This window comes from Entelurus aequoreus, linkage group LG18, assembly GCF_033978785.1.
Source record: "Entelurus aequoreus isolate RoL-2023_Sb linkage group LG18, RoL_Eaeq_v1.1, whole genome shotgun sequence".
Taxonomy (NCBI): Eukaryota; Metazoa; Chordata; class Actinopteri; order Syngnathiformes; family Syngnathidae; genus Entelurus; species Entelurus aequoreus.
In genome coordinates this window covers 33,034,032-33,050,306 of record NC_084748.1, presented here as the reverse complement: position 1 = coordinate 33,050,306, position 16,275 = coordinate 33,034,032, and the positions used below count along the sequence as shown (strand labels likewise).

Here is a 16,275-nt window from a genome sequence, read left to right as displayed (position 1 = left end):
CCGTAAAATCTTGTTTCAATGGTTTTTTTTGTTAGTTTTTTTAATATTTTAGTGTCTTACTGTATATGGAAAAAAACAGTACCAAAGTTGATTTTACAGTAAAAAACTTGGCGGAATTTAACCGTAAAATCTATTGTCAATTTTGCAGACTACAATTTGATTGATAATTTGTTTTGAAATCATAAGCCAAGCAGATGTTTAAGTACAGTATTTTAAATACTATAACCCCTTTATCTTTATTTTAACCAAACATATATTTGGAATACATGATAATATAATATTCAGATTTTGATAATATTGAATTTTAAAAGGTATGCAATTGCATGCAGTACATAATTTTTAATGTCAAAAGGGAAATAAATATATTTAGTAAGAAAAGATTAAGCATTTTATTCACGCAAATTTTTTTCCAGGCTTTCGTGGGCCACATAAAATAATGTGGCGGGCCAGATTTGGCCCCCGGGCCTTGAGTTTGACACCTGTGCTGTAAATGGGAAAAAAACAGTATCACTGCTGAGGTGCAAAATTTTTTTAATATTAAATCTACGGTCAAAGTTTTTATAGACTATTACTGTAATTCTGGCAACTGAGCTGCCAATTTTTGTTTTTTACAGTACAGCAGAGCAACACTGTTAACAGAGGAGGTCGCTGAACCAATCAAATCCAGGATCCGTGTAAGAACTTGGACAGAATCGCTTTATAAAAACACTTATTTACAATTTTAAAATCTTCAATGTAGTAAGTGAACCGCGAGGTGGCGAGAAAACACTGAATTTTTTCCATAGAAGTTTAAAAAAAGAGAAATTCTAGAGACAAGTTAACGTTAAAGTACCAATGATTGTCACACACACAGACTAGGTGTGGTGAAATGTGTCCTCTGCATTTGACCCATCCCCTTAATCACCCCCTGGGAGGTGAGGGGAGCAGTGAGCAAGTGTCAAGCAGGGAGGTAATGGGTCTCATTTTTATAGTCTTTGGTATGACTCGGCCGGGGTTTGAACTCACTACCGATCTCAGGGCGGACACTCTAACCACAAAGCCACTGAGCCGGTAGAGACAAAAAGTGGCGTCCTACGACACTCCTCCTCAAGGTAGTCGGAGCTTTTCTTTCCTGTCACACACACACACACCGAGCTGCTGAAAAACAGCAGGTCAAAGGTTAGAAGGCAAGTTTTAAAATGATAGCGATCAATGATGCAAATTGTCAAGCAGCCAAAGAAAGACGATTGATTCTCCTCTTTTCATATTCGCAGCCGTCCAGGTGCACTTTCTGAAGGCGGAGAAGGCGGGCGAGTGGTGGAAGTTCACCGTCAACATCATCTCCGTCTACAAGCAAGGCGAGAGCCGCATCCGCCGCGGGGACCAGTTCCTGTGGGTCCGCGCCAAGGACGTGGCCTGCAAGTGTCCCAAGATCAAACCGGGCAAGAAGTACCTGCTGCTGGGCAACGACGAGGACTCCCCCGGTCAGGGCGGCGTGGTGGCGGACAAAGGCAGCCTGGTGATCCAGTGGAGGGACACGTGGGCGCGCAGGCTCAGGAAGTTCCAACAGCGCGAGAAGAAGGGAAAGTGCAAGAAGCCTTAGGTGGAAACAGACGCTGGGGGGGGGGGGGGGGGGGGGGGGGGGGGGGGGGGGCGGAAGCTGAGTGCAGCTTTTCGAAAGAACGAAACAGAGACAGAAGACTGCGGACAGAAGGGACTGTTTGTGTCGCTGCTTGTTTTCTTTGTTTTCCTTTAGTAGCATGAAGAGAATTATTTAGGGATTCTTCTCTAGTGAACTTTTGTTGAAGGAGCTCACCGCCCAGATTTGGTTCTACCGTTTTCTTCGACATCGCTTGTGGATTTGCCGAATTTGCACCAGTATATGTACGGTCACGAGTCTGTCTTACGCTCAGTATAAAACCATTATATATATTTTTTTTATTTTTAATTGCTGGTGCGAAAATGAAATGTAAAAGCCACTCAAATCCCACTCAAGTTTTGCCTTTGCATGTTTTTTTTGTTATTTTTTGGACCAATAACATAGTACCTTGCTAGCTAACAGTATTTTGTATTATGATGGGGGAAAACTGTTTTCTTTCCGATGAACACTTACGATTTGAGGTGCCTACGCTAAACATATTACTTAAAAGGTTAAAATCAGTTTAGGGTACAATAGAACACATTTTCCAATGTTATACTAGTGGTACCTAAGATTGTGTTAATAATTCCTTCCAAAAGGTTTGATACAGAACGAATGGTACAAAAACCGTGGCAATTTTTCCCATAAGAAATAATATAAATCCAATTAATCTGTTCCCGACACTCAAAAACATTAACAAAAATCACACTTTATAGATAATAATCATAGTTCTATTTCTCCCCTTCTTTATAAAAGTACTCGCAACTTTCTTTGGCTCCATGGTGGCTTATTTTGCAGTCACACTTCGTAGAAAAAGAGACTGAGTAGCCAACGCGTGGGGTTCTTTGTTTGAGTACTTGATTCCGTGGAGTGATATGCGGGAAAATGGACTTGTTTGTTCCACGTAATGTTTGAACGTACAATGAACTAGAAGGTGTTAGAAAACCGGGAAAACATTTGGTCGAAAATCTTCGACAAAAGAAACGAATCACGTCAAAAGCAGAGTGTACGATAACCAAGACGGTATATAAGAAAATGGTGGTAAAAATTTGGGTCAAAATCAAGTCATACAAAATGTGGAGTGTAGAATAACCGACCCGGTATACAAAATATATATTTCTGTCAAAAACAATAACCGAGGCGGTATATGAAAACTGTGGTAATATTTTGGGGGGAAAAATCCTTAAAAAACGAATCATACAAAAGGTGGGTATACAAGACGGTATACAAAAACCGTAGCAAACTTTTGTAAAAAAAAAAATTCTGCGAAGAACGATAACCGAGACGGTATCTGTGGCAAAATGTGGGTGAAAATTTTCCTCAAAAAACAAATCATACAAAAAATTAAGAGTACGATAACCAAGACGGTACACGAAAACCGTGGCAAACTTTTGTAAAAAAAATATTCAGCGAAAAACGATAACCGAGACGGTATCTGTGGCAAAATTTGGGTGAAAATTTTCCTCAAAAACCAAATAATACAAAAAGTGAAGCGCACGTAACCAAGACGGTATACGAACATTTTCCTCTAACACACAATCAATCAAAGAAAATCTGCGCGGTACGATGACCAAAACGTTAAATACGAAAATCGTGGCAATATTTTGGCAAAAAATGTGTCAATATATTTTCGTCAAAAAACAATAACTGAGATGGAATATGGCACGGCTAAATTTTGGCAAAACATTTCCTCAAAAACCGAATCATACGGAAGGTGGGGCGTATGATAATTAAGACAGTATACAAAAACTGTGGCAAACTTTTGTAAAAAAAAATATTCTGCGAAAAACGATAACCGAGACGGTATCTGTGGCAAAATTTGGGCGAAAATTTTCCTCAAAAACCAAATCATACAAAAAGTGAAGCGTACAATAACCAAGACTGTATACGAAATCCGTGGCGAAATCTAGGCGCAAATTTTTCTCAAAAACGAAATCAGAAAACAGCGGGGCTAACTGTAACCGAGGCTGTATACAAAAACGGTGGCAACTTTTTGGCGAAATTTTGTCAACAAAAACCTAATCTAGCAAGGAATGAGGCATACGATAACCAAGACGATATATAAAAAAACGTGGCAAAATTTTGTTGCAAATTTTCCTCAAACACGTAAGTAACCATCCAAAGAAAATCTGTGCAGTACGATAACCAAGACAATATATTTTTTGTCGAAAAACGATGACTGAGATGCAATGTGTCGTGGCTAAATTTTGGCAATACATTTCCTCAAAAACTGAATCATACAGAAGGTGGGGCGTACGATAACCAAGACGGTATACAAAAACTGTGGCAAACTTTTGTAAAAAAAAAATTTTAAATTTGCGATAAACGATAACCGAGACGGTATTGGTGGCAAAATTTGGGCGAACATTTTCCAGAATGATAAAAAAGTGGGGCTTACAATAACCAAGACTGTATGCAAAAACGGTGGAAACATTTTGACAAAAACCTTCGTCAAAAACCTAATCATACAAAAAGTAAGACGTACAATAACAAAGGCAATATATTAAAACTGTGGCTAAATGTTGCCACATATATTCCTCAAAAACGAAATCATAACAAAAAACTGGGATTACGATAACCAAGATGGCACACAAAAACCATGGCAATATTTTGGTGAACATTTTCCTCAAAGTGGAATGATATTGAATGATGATAACTCAATTAGTTTGTTATGCGCAATGTTTAGCTGTAGGATAACTGAGCCAGTAAACAAAAACTGGCAGCATTTTTGCCAAAATTTTCGTCAAAAACCGAATCATAAAAAAAAGTGTCGTACGATAATTGATGAAGGTATATAAAAACCGTGGCAAAATATTTACGTAAATGTTCGTTAAAACCCAACTCATAAAAGGTAGGGTGTACGATGACTGAGGTACCGCTGTACCTGCGCATTATTTCTGTAATTACACAATAAATCGGAATAACAGATTAATAAACTTTATTATTCCTGTGAAGGAAATCAAGGTGAGTCAGTGAAACTAAACAATACAACACATTCTATTTATAAGAGTTGAATTAGATAAAAATGGATGACTTAGCTGTAAGGAGATAATACAGAGTGTGTGGTTGCTTTATATCAGGAGATAACAAACAGTATTAAAAATGTACTATAAGTACATGTAGGGCCTAAAACAAAGAAACATAGCCTTTAACTGACTTAAAAACTTTGTAGGTAGTACAGAAGAATTTACGAAAAAAGTATATAATACATTTGACAAGTCATTGAGGGTAAGCAATGATTCCTAATGACTGAAATTTGATAGCATTTTCTACAATAAATGTTGCAAATTGTATTGTAATGTATTTACCTGTACGAGAAAACTATAAACATATGAAATGTTTTTGTAATGAAAATAATGTAAATAATGTTTTTTCAAATGATGGCAAATATGTTGAGTTTTTTTAATTACAGCCATAGTCGACTTATTTGAGGAGTGGGATGCGAGTCGAATGTTTAGCGAAATATTCCCATATGAACGCAAAATGAGCTAAATTATTTGTAGTTTCCGGATAATTCTCACAAAATCGCGCCATGACTTTAAAAGAGGGTTGCATAGGAGAAAGTCCAAGCTAACTGTACATTGTGTACTTATTGTATTTTTTGTATTCGGTCTGTTTGTCACAAAAAAAATTACCATTTTTTATGACAAACATTTAAAAAAAAAAAAAAATCTCAGCAATTTCATACATTTTTTACAAATATTTTGAGGATTTTTCTGAATTTTCCTCCCATCTTACAACAATGAATACATCCTGCATATTCAATACTGGGCTCAAGTTGATTGTACAATGAGTCTTTCTTGCAGTGATGAAGTTCTGACTCTGCTCCAGCAAAAAATAAACAATGTACTTTAAGTTCAGGTATAAATGTACAATCGTTCATTTCAGTGTTTTTGCGAGTGCTAAGCTAACATCTGTACATTTAAGAACCATGACGTCCTGAGCAAAGGTTTGGAAAAAAAAAAAGAAGCTTAAAGTCTTAAAGTGTTGCTTTGTGTTCATACTATGAATTGTAAATGTTTAGTTGTCACATTTGCAATGTTGTTTTACAATGTGTACTAATATATTACGGTTATTATATATATGAATATATTTAATGACACAATACATTGTGGATTTCTTTCTCAACATTTTTTTTTTAAATTGCTTGTCATTGTTTAGATTGTTGCTGTTAATTCAAGAAGGAAATTATAACTACTGAACATACCAAGCTGGTAGACCTAAAGGCAGATTTTCAAATAAACTCTTGTTACACTGAAAAATAATATGGTTTTTCTTACTGTTTTCATGTAAATATTTGAAAAGTGTTCAAATGCCAGTTATTAGAAATGTAGCCCTGCAGCCGCCCCTCTTAAATACAATGAAGTCTTCATTTAAAACAGGGGTTCTTAACCTTTTTGACCTTGGGGCCCAACTTTTCTACTACAGAGGGGGCCTGGGGCCCATTCAAACTCACTGACTTAGTAATCTTAATATTGATTTTAATCATATTCAGTGATAAAATGTAACCTACTTAGTTTACAACTTTGTCAAATGATAGGAAACCATGTGTTAATCACAAAGATTATCATTTATTTGACACCTGAACCTTAAGCTTAGGTCAGGCTGAGTTGAAAAAGAAGTACAAACCAAAAATAATGCATAAGAAGGGACTCATAAATAAATAAAGAAAAATAAATGTAAATACAATAATGTTGTGCTAAAATAAATCAACTAAATTAATCTTAATGTTTGCACTTACAAAACCTCTCTATGACTTTAGCTCCAGACTTCCTCTGTTTATTTCACAATGTCATTACTGCCACAAGTGGTGGAAAAGTGTATTACTACTGTGTACCATACGGACCACAGCTGAGAAGTTAAAGTTAAGTTAAAGTTTAAGTCCCAACGATAGTCACACACACACACTAGGTGTGGTGAAATTACCCTCTGCATTTGACTCCTCCCCTTGTTCCACCCCCTGGGAGGTGAGGGGAGCAGTGAGCAGCAGCGGTGGCCACGCTCGGGAATCATTTTGGTGATTTAACCCCCAATTCCAACCCTTGACGCTGAGTGCCAAGCAGGGAGGCAGTGGCTCCTATTTGTATAGTCTTTGACATATTTTTTGCCGCGGGCTAGCAATGGTCAAAAACACTGATTTAAAACACGTCAGCCAGGATCTTTGGGATTTTTTTTTTGTGTAAATGTAATTTATTTGAAATTACTGCTGTGATTTCTTAACAGTGACGGAAGAAGTTTATGTTAGTAATTCAAGAGCATGTTCCTTTAAGAGGGGCTCTGCTTACAAACAAAACATATGACAATATTGCAGTTGTAGTTGCACAAATACAACCAAGTGTGAAAAATGATTCAAAGAATGACTTAATTTAACACATTAATAATATAAGATAAGAGGAGAAATGTCTTAGCTGCGTTGTCCGTGTAAATCCAAGTAGTCGTCCAGCACAGGTCCACTCCTAACGCTACACAGGCCACACGGCGACCATGATGATGGCAATAAGAAGCAGCACGATCACCACCAGCATCCCTGAGGTGGAGCAAAAAGAGAGCAAATTAAATCAAATTACAACTCCTTAAAACGCCTACAATACATTCAGTATTTCCTCGTGTGGTCCCCAGAAGTGTGAATGCAGTATGCACTCAACTGCAAAGAGTACCAGGCATCTACAAAACCCAAAACCAGTGAAGTTGGCACGTTGTGTAATTCATAAATAAAAACAAAATACAATGATTTGTACATTTTTTTTAAACGTATATTCAATTGAATAGACTGCAAAGACAATATATTTAATGTTCGAACCGAGAAACGCAACACATTGCAAAAGAGTTGGCACAAGGGCATTTTTACCACTGTGTGACATGGCCTTTCTTTTTACAACACTCAGTAAACGTTTGGGAACTGAGGAGACCCATTTTTTTAAGCGTTTCTGGGTGTTGTTGATAAATGGCTTTCGCTTTGCATAGTAGTGTTTTAACTTGCACTTACATATGTAGCAACGAACTGTAGTTACTGACAGTGGTTTTCCGAAATGTCCCTGAGCCCATGTGGGGATATCCTTTACACACTGATGTCGCTTTTTGATGCAGTACGGCCTGAGGGATCGAAGGTCCGTAATATCATCGCTTACGTGCAGTGATTTCTCCAGATTCTCTGAACCGTTTGAAGATATTACGGACCGTAGATGGTGAAATCCCTAAATTCCTTGCAATAGCTCGTTGAGAAATGTTCTTAAACTGTTGGACAATTTGTTCATGCATTTGTTCTCAAAGTTGTGACCCTCGCCCCATCCTTGTTTGTGAATGACTGAGCTTTTCATGGAAGCTGCTTTTATACCCAATCATGGCACCCACCTGTTCCCAATGACCCTGTTCACCTGTGGGATGTTCCAAATAAGTGTTTGATGAGCATTCCTCAAATTTCTCAGTATTTTTTGCCACTTGTGCCAGCTTTTTTTAAACATGTTGCAGGCATCAAATTCCAAATGAGCTAATATTTGCAAAAAGTAACAAAGTTTTCCAGTTCAAATGTTAAGTATCTTGTCTTTGCAGTCTATTCAATTGAATATAGGTTGAAAAGGATTTGCAAATCATTGTATTTTGTTTTTATTTACGATTTACACAACGTGCCAACTTCACTGGTTTTGGAGTTTGTACATATTTGTGTTTGTTAGGAGGAATGTCTGGTAATGCGCCTGATGCAGTGGTGGTTCCAGCTTCAATGGCGCCCTGTTGCCACCCGCACAAACACAAATTAAATCTATTGCCACATGAAATGCTTGTTTTATGGGGCATTTACCATTAGTTCCCACTTCCTCCCCGCAAGTCTCATTCAGGTAATGTCGACACTAAGCACAACAAAAGTTCCCAACATCGACCAAAAAATGCCACCAGTGACTGACGAGACACACTTCACGGACCATTTTTCCCCCCCTTCCTACATCAATACCACCTCGCACACTCCTACATGATGCACATGCTGCAAATCCCCTTTGCCAACGCCAAGAAAAGTACAGCTGCTGGGAATAATTAATGGAAGCGTAAACACTAATGATGGGCAAATGGTGCCTCAGTGAGTGTACGGCACACTCACTAGTAGTACTGACACTGCATTGACAATTGACGTCCGACAACTGCTGGATTAAAAAAAACATATTTGACCTACAAATACAATTTATAGTTTGCAAATATAATTGTAATTGAATAGTTGTGCTGAAACAAATATGAAACACAACTACGGTCAATGAGACAAATAGTGATCAGGAAAGAAAGGACATTTACTGTATATTTCGGACTATAAAATCCTTTCATTTTTCTCAACAATCGACAGCGCGCCTTATAAGACGGTGCGTCTAATGTACGTATTAATTCTGGTTGTGCTTGCCAACCTCGAAGCAACTTTATTTGGTACAAGGTGTAATGATAAGTGTGACCAGTAGATGGTAGTCAACATATAAGAGATACGTGTTGTTAGAATAATTATGTATGTATTATCACACAACTCTTATGCTTAAGGGCTGTTGCTATAGTTATTATCAATTGTGCTGAAGTTGTACTTTTTATAACTGTGCAAAGGGACATCGTCTCGTATCAGTGTTTTCAGACCCTGAATCGGCCTGCTGACTGCCAAGGTAACATCGAGTGCCGTGATGCAGACAGAGCAGAGACAGGGCGATATCACGAGTGTCAGCACATTTGCATTGCATTAACTGGAGCTGCTGAGATTAACCCCTTCCTTCAGCGGCAGCTTCAGTGATATAACCAGGGACCTCCCAAATAAATACAGGAAGCACGTGGGCTGGATTTTAGAGCGTAGTTTGGATCTGTAACTAGAGTTCAGCCCAAACGTCTCTCCTCATTGAGCCAAATTTAACTCTGTCTCTGCATGATTCCTTGCTTCTTGTCTGTTTAATAGATGTCATCAGTGTTTGAACCTGACACGTGTGCACCTCAAGTTGATGACTGTTCAATAAAGGACACTAGCAAGTACCCGTAAGCAAGCAACACCAAAAACTTTGATGTTTCATCAAGAATGTAGAACATTACACACGGCGCTCAAAAATCTGTCAAAATGTTTAAGTACGACTTCGGTAAGATACGAAGCCGCACTGCTTGATGGAACACAGAGCATTACGGTTTCCATAGTCAGACGTACTGTGCTTCAACATACAGGTATTATTATGGTGTGTGAATAAGTAACCCAAAATGGCACCTATTAGGAGACCGTCTGTCGTTTTGTTTCAAACTATTATGCTAACCCAACTTTTCTTACCTATTGGTACCTGCTGGTGTGTATTTGAGATCTGCATAAGTCCTGAACATGTCTTTGTCTCTATCCTCTTGTTGTGGGGCATTCATCCTCCGCTGTTGCCATTTCTAATACAAAGTAGCGTACAGTTCTAACTTATATCTGTCAATAGACTTGCTGTGGAAGCACTTAAAACTACCGTTACAACAACGATGACGGGGAGAAGACGCTGTCGAAGTGGAGGCACGTCCTGGAGAGACGGTCAGAAGATGGTCTGTAAAACATTATCTATGCAACATTTTGACTACCATTACATGTTATGTAGACCACAAAGAAGTGTTTTAAAAGTAGGGAAAAAATCGTAATATCACTCCATTGTTGCGCCTTTTGTATAAAAATAGACCTTAATAGACCCGCTTTTTCCCCTCCAAATGCCTTCCGCCATACCACTCTTCTTTCAGTAGCTGCCACTTGTGAGTGGAAAGAAGTGGTGCTTGATAAACACACTTTGGCGCTTTACAGTCAAACGACAGCAGCTGTATCGGCCACATGTTTTTTTTTCTTAAAGTGATACACACATCGAGGCATCGAGGGACACAGTACCACCTCTTGTGTTTCAACATTTGTCCATGCTTCCATATCATATGACTCATCACTAATAAACACATTTGTTTCAGGGGCTGTTTACAAACAAACAACGATGGCTCATTTACAGTAGAATTGTGTCTCAAAGTCAAGACTTTGAAAAAAGTATCGTCCAATGGTGAATATTGAAAGAGCCGTTTGAAAGACTTACTCGTTTGTGAACATAACGTCTTCCAAGTTGATCCAAAATCAAGGGGGAATGTCAACATCAACATGCGAGGGAGGGATTTGGACGGAGAGGAGCGAGCCGGCGTCCTGACACAAGGAATGTAACGACGATAAAATCTCACGGAACGATATCAACACAGTATAAAGGCCACAATATGATATTATTGTGGTACCGTATATGTACAAAAAAAAAAGACTTGATAAAAATGCCACAAGTGTGTAAAATAAAGTGGCAGGAATGTTTAGAATAAACACACAAATAATGCTAAAATGTTCAAATCATATTTTTTTTCCTACAAACATGCATTTTTACGTGTGAGAATTGAGCGGAAATATCCACTGTTTCAAGCAAATAAAACTTTTAATGACGTACATACCTCAAACATTTCAGTTTAGCCTCGCTGGCTTCAAATATATTTTCCGGGTGATGGTTTTATCAAGTAGCTTTTCATATTTCCCGTGGTGTGCAGAGTTTTGAGATTGGCCAATGCAAAAAGCGCCAGAAAAAAACTACACTCACTAAGTGTTTGTTTCATTTCGTCAAACGTCATGGCATTGTTGCAGTGATTTTGGAACCGAAATACTTACATCACTGTTATATCCCTACTTGACACAGTAGCATAATCCAAGCTTCATTAGTGTCAAAAATAGACATTTTTATGGGCATCACAATTGCGCACATTCCCCCCCCCCCCACTATTATATGCTACTGAGCCAAGGATGCCGTTGTGGCTTGTGCAGCCCTTTGAGACATTTGTGACTAAGGCCTATAAAAATAAACTTTGATTGATTGCTTGATTGATTGTACTGTACACCCCATTCATTCGTGAATGTCAGCGCACAGGGTTGTTATTGTTGTCAATGTGTTGTGCACCGCTCCAGATAACACGTTTGATAACACTTCTTCACTGAAGTGCACGTTCAATGGAGACATTACTCCCATAACACAAATTTCAAATCCAAGAATAGAAATTGAAAGAGTAAATGAAACCAAATGTTTAGTTATAATGATTGATGATAAAATGAACTGGAAATCTCATGTAAAAAATATACAACATAAACACGTCAATAATGAATAAAGCAAAATATGTTCCAGACCAAAAATCACTCCATATTCTCTACTGCTCGCTAGTGTTACCATATCTGAGTTATTGTGCAGAAATATGGGGAAATAACTACAAACGTAGACTTCATTCATTAACAGTGTTACAAAAAAGATCAGTTAGAATAATACATAATGTTGGATATAGAGAACATACAAACCCTTTATTCATTGAATGGAAAATACTGAAATTCCACGACATAGTGAATTTGCAAACAGCTAAAATTATACACAAAGCAAACTATTACCTGCTACCCAATAATATACAACAATTCTTCTCAACAAAAGAGGAGAAATATAATCTTAGAGAAAAATGTAATTTAAAACATTTGTACGCACGCACAACACTTAAGACCTTCAGTGTATCAGTATGTGGAATTAAATTATGGAATGCATTAAGCAAAGAAATCAAACAATGTACTCATTTAATCCACTTCAAGAAACTCTTCAAACTTAAAGTGTTTACAAAGTACAAAGAACAAGAACCATGATAAACATTCTGAATTTATTTCATCCATCCATTCATTTTCTAGATAATCTTACTTATCTCACCATATGAAATATAACTTACTTCAAGAATTTTTTTTTATTTTTTTTTATTGTTATTACTTATGGACTATATTGTGAATAAATTGAGAACAGGAACAAAAGTTTTAGCAACTGCTATGTAAAGGAAAAGGGGTAGGATTAAATAAGCTCTGCTTCATCCTACTCCTTTTCGAACATGTTGAACAGAGGAACTGGAAATTGTGATGTATCATGTTGTATGCATGCATGTTCCAAATAAACACAAACTCAACTCAATTCTACACCTCGTGTTAAAAATATGCTCTTCTCCAGGGCGCTACAACAAGAAAATGTATTTGATGGGTTACATTTGTTGCTGACATGCGGTTTAGCATGACTCGAAAATGTAGCAATCATGCAAAGCAGCTGAAGAACTTGAAGGCCAACGCATACTTGGAAGTGCTAGGAGGCCTTCGTGGCTGCCGACTAATTTTCTCCTTGATCTAACAAAAGCCCCGAGAGCTTATGCTCTCACCGCATATCACGGCTCTTCTCCTGATGACATCACGCATATTACATGCGTTCAAAAACCACAATAGCCTTATTAACTACAGACTGCGCACAGTGATAGGCATGTGTTTCTGACTCTGCCTATGAAAGGATAATGGTTGTTTTTCCACTGATACTATGGAAGCAGGGCTACATCTACAAACAATCTTCAGAGTGCTTTCCCCCCAGGACCTGGGAATATCACATTTGTTATTGTTAATTGCCATGAATACAGAAAAAGTTAACCCCCGGGAAATCACTAAGAATTTTGTAATCGTGTGAAATTGACGGGTTAAAAGTGGAGTGCAGGATAACTATTGGACTTATGATTATCAAAGATGAATCATGGCGTCATACCAATAAATCCAATAACAACCAAAAAATTGCTCCTATAAGCTATTGAAAAAACACTCAAATGAGGCAGGATTACTCATGTTAAAGGGGAGCTTACGAGAGACAGGAAGACAAAAGTTTTTGGGGGCTTTTTTTGCATTCCAACATGTAAAAATCGGCTTGTTTTAGGTGGCTAGCAATGCAGCTAATGGGAGCAATATATACTGCCTCTAAATCATTTTAAAAATGCATTCAAAAACCGCCATCAATACTTCATTTACGTTCCGTAACCTGTATAATGCCCAAGCTGTAGTGACATTGTTATTATAAGAGCGAACAGTGAGGAACTTCTTTCTAGGATACTAACACATCAGCATGCTACGGTATTTTCCATAAACTAGTTACGGCGAGAGATAAGCTAGCTTGTATGTCAGCAATCAGAGTCGCTTTTGAGTTTCTAACACAATGTGATAAGACACTAATCTGTACTGACTGAAAAACATGAACAATCATTTTAGAGTATCTGTAAAGTATTAGCCCACATTTTATGTTTTGTTGGTACACATCTACCCAGACAGGATATGTACCGTAGTTGTAATAACACACATGACGTGCTGCATGTATCATGTTCAATATAATAATGACTCACTTGATGGACAGTTGTGCGTTTGGTCCAGCTATTCAGGGACCTTTCCAGTTGATTTTGGGTAAGAATTCCATTTCTGTCGACATAGCTTGGCTCTAAGTTCCACATTTACACTGTCAAGTCACGCCGACCTCACTCTCTCGTCTTCTGTCTGCTCGAACGTTTCACTCTCTCTTCGTGATAGTAATCCATCCTCAGTATATTCAGGTTCAAAAAGATAATGTTGTGAATCCTCATTTGTCCAAAAATAGTCATCTTCGTTGTCTGTTACCAAGTCTGCCATGATTAGAACACACATTCCTTTGTTTCCAGAAGTAGGAACACACATTTGTTGCTGGAAGTCAGAAGTGCATAGCTATGGAAACGGAAATAAATGTGCAGAGGAAATTAGTTCCTGCAATAATTGAAATGACCAAAATACGGTAAATATTGTACATATTGTTATGAAAAGTCTGTTACTACATTATATATAGACTTATAGTGTGTATATAAAATGTTAATGGAGGGTTTTGAAGTTGTTTTAGAGGGCTTTGAACTGAAGGCTACATTAGCCGCATCTTCCAAGCGTTTTTGTTTAATTAAAAGTTAAAGTACCAATGATTGTCACATACACACGAAGTGTGGTGAGATTATCCTCTGCATTTACCCATCACCCATCATCTTTAATATCTGGGGAAAAAAGATGTGTGTTCTTGTCTCTCATAATGATAGGCAAAATTCCAAAAAAGTGCAGTTATCCTTTAAGGTGAGCAAATCAAGCGCTCATTTTCTCCTGCTCGTGCTGTAAACTTTAAATCTTTTCTGTTACAGACTAAAAAACAATGTTAATAAAGTTTCCAACAGGACAATGACCCCAAACACACGTCGAAAGTGGTAAAGGAATGGCTAAATCAGGCTACAATTAAGGTTTTAGAATGGCCTTCCCAAAGTCCTGACTTAAACGTGTGGACAATGCTGAAGAAACAAGTCCATGTCAGAAAACTAACAAATTTAGCTGAACTGCACCAATTTTGTCAAGAGGGGTGGTCAAAAATTTAACCAGAAACTTGCCAGAAGCTTGTGGATGGCTACCAAAAGCGCCTTATTGCAGTGAAACTTGCCAAGGGACATGTAACCAAATATTAACATTGCTGTATGTATACTTTTGACCCAGCAGATTTGGTCACATTTTCAGTAGACCCATAAAAAATTAATAAAACAACAAAACTTCATGAATGTTTTTTGTGACCAACAAGTATGTGCTCCAATCACTCTATCACAAAAAAATAAGAGTTGTAGAAATTATTGGGAACTCAAGACAGCCATGACATTATGTTCTTTACAAGTGTATGTAAACTTTTGACCACGACTGTGTGTGTGTATACTGTGTATACTGTATATATATATATATATATATAATAATTATTGTAGCAGTATATATAACTAAGAGAATGTACAAAAAAAAAACCCGACCTGCTTGTGTTATATGGTTTTCCAAATTCCTGGGTTTGTGAATGCACCTTTGTGTTTGCTGCATAACCAGGAAGTGTTGTGTTTCTGTTGTGTTTAGTGCTTAAGCAAAATGTGTGCTCCTTGTTGGAACGGAGGACTGCTGCTGGCGTTGTAGAGTTGTAGAAATGATTGGAAACTCAAGACAGCCGTGACATTATGTTCTTTACAAGTGTATGTAAACTTTTGATCGTGACTGTATATATACATATGTATACTCTATGTATATATATATATATATATATATATATATATATATATATATATATATATATATATATATATATATATATATATATATACTGAATATATGTATATATACTCTATAAATGTATACATACTGTATATAAATATATGTATATAAACAATATATATGTAAATAAATATAATGTGTTTATATATGTATGTATATATATATATATATATATATATATATATATATATATATATATATATATATATATATATATATATATATATATATATATATACAGAAGTATATTTATTTACATATATATTGTTTATATTATTTATTATTTAGGTTTATTGCGCCGTGGAAGCATGTTAGACAGCATGTTAGACAGCCTGCTCGTCACTAAACATTGCATTAATGTATACTGCGGAGAGCATCAAATATATATTTTGACGAAATTAAACCATGTTTTATTGTAAGTTTATGAGCTGGGGTATGCCTAAAACTATATTTAAACATATTATTTTGGTTTATTTTGTCAGGAAAACTAACGCCAGAACGACCGCAATGCACAGTCGCACACATGCCTGGTAGCAAACATTGCAACTTTGTTTAGTTGTCCATTTACGGCTCTGGCTCTGGTCCATACTAGTTTGTGGTTTAAAGACCACCGTTGAGGTAAAGTTACATCGATGCATTGCAGATTTAAACCTTTAATTATTTTCATGTATTTATATACTGTACACAAATTAATGATAAAACTCTAATCAAAAAGAATCAA

General features: G+C 36.9%; 2 protein-coding genes across 2 annotated transcripts in view; one reads left to right on the top strand and one right to left on the bottom strand.

Moving 5' to 3' along the window:
* The window catches only part of LOC133634052 (netrin-1), a 186,980-nt gene extending 185,389 nt beyond the window's left edge, over nt 1-1,591 (top strand). The window contains exon 6 of the mRNA XM_062027004.1: nt 1,254-1,591. Within this exon, the coding sequence (XP_061882988.1) occupies nt 1,254-1,582 (329 nt within the window). The 3' untranslated portion in view covers nt 1,583-1,591. The remainder of the gene's footprint in view (nt 1-1,253) is intronic.
* Nucleotides 1,592-4,578: 2,987 nt separating this feature from the next.
* The window catches only part of stx8 (syntaxin 8), an 80,063-nt gene continuing 68,366 nt past the window's right edge, over nt 4,579-16,275 (bottom strand). Inside the window, exon 8 of the mRNA XM_062027003.1 lies at nt 4,579-7,145. Coding sequence (XP_061882987.1) covers nt 7,081-7,145 — 65 coding nt within the window. The 3' untranslated portion in view covers nt 4,579-7,080. The remainder of the gene's footprint in view (nt 7,146-16,275) is intronic.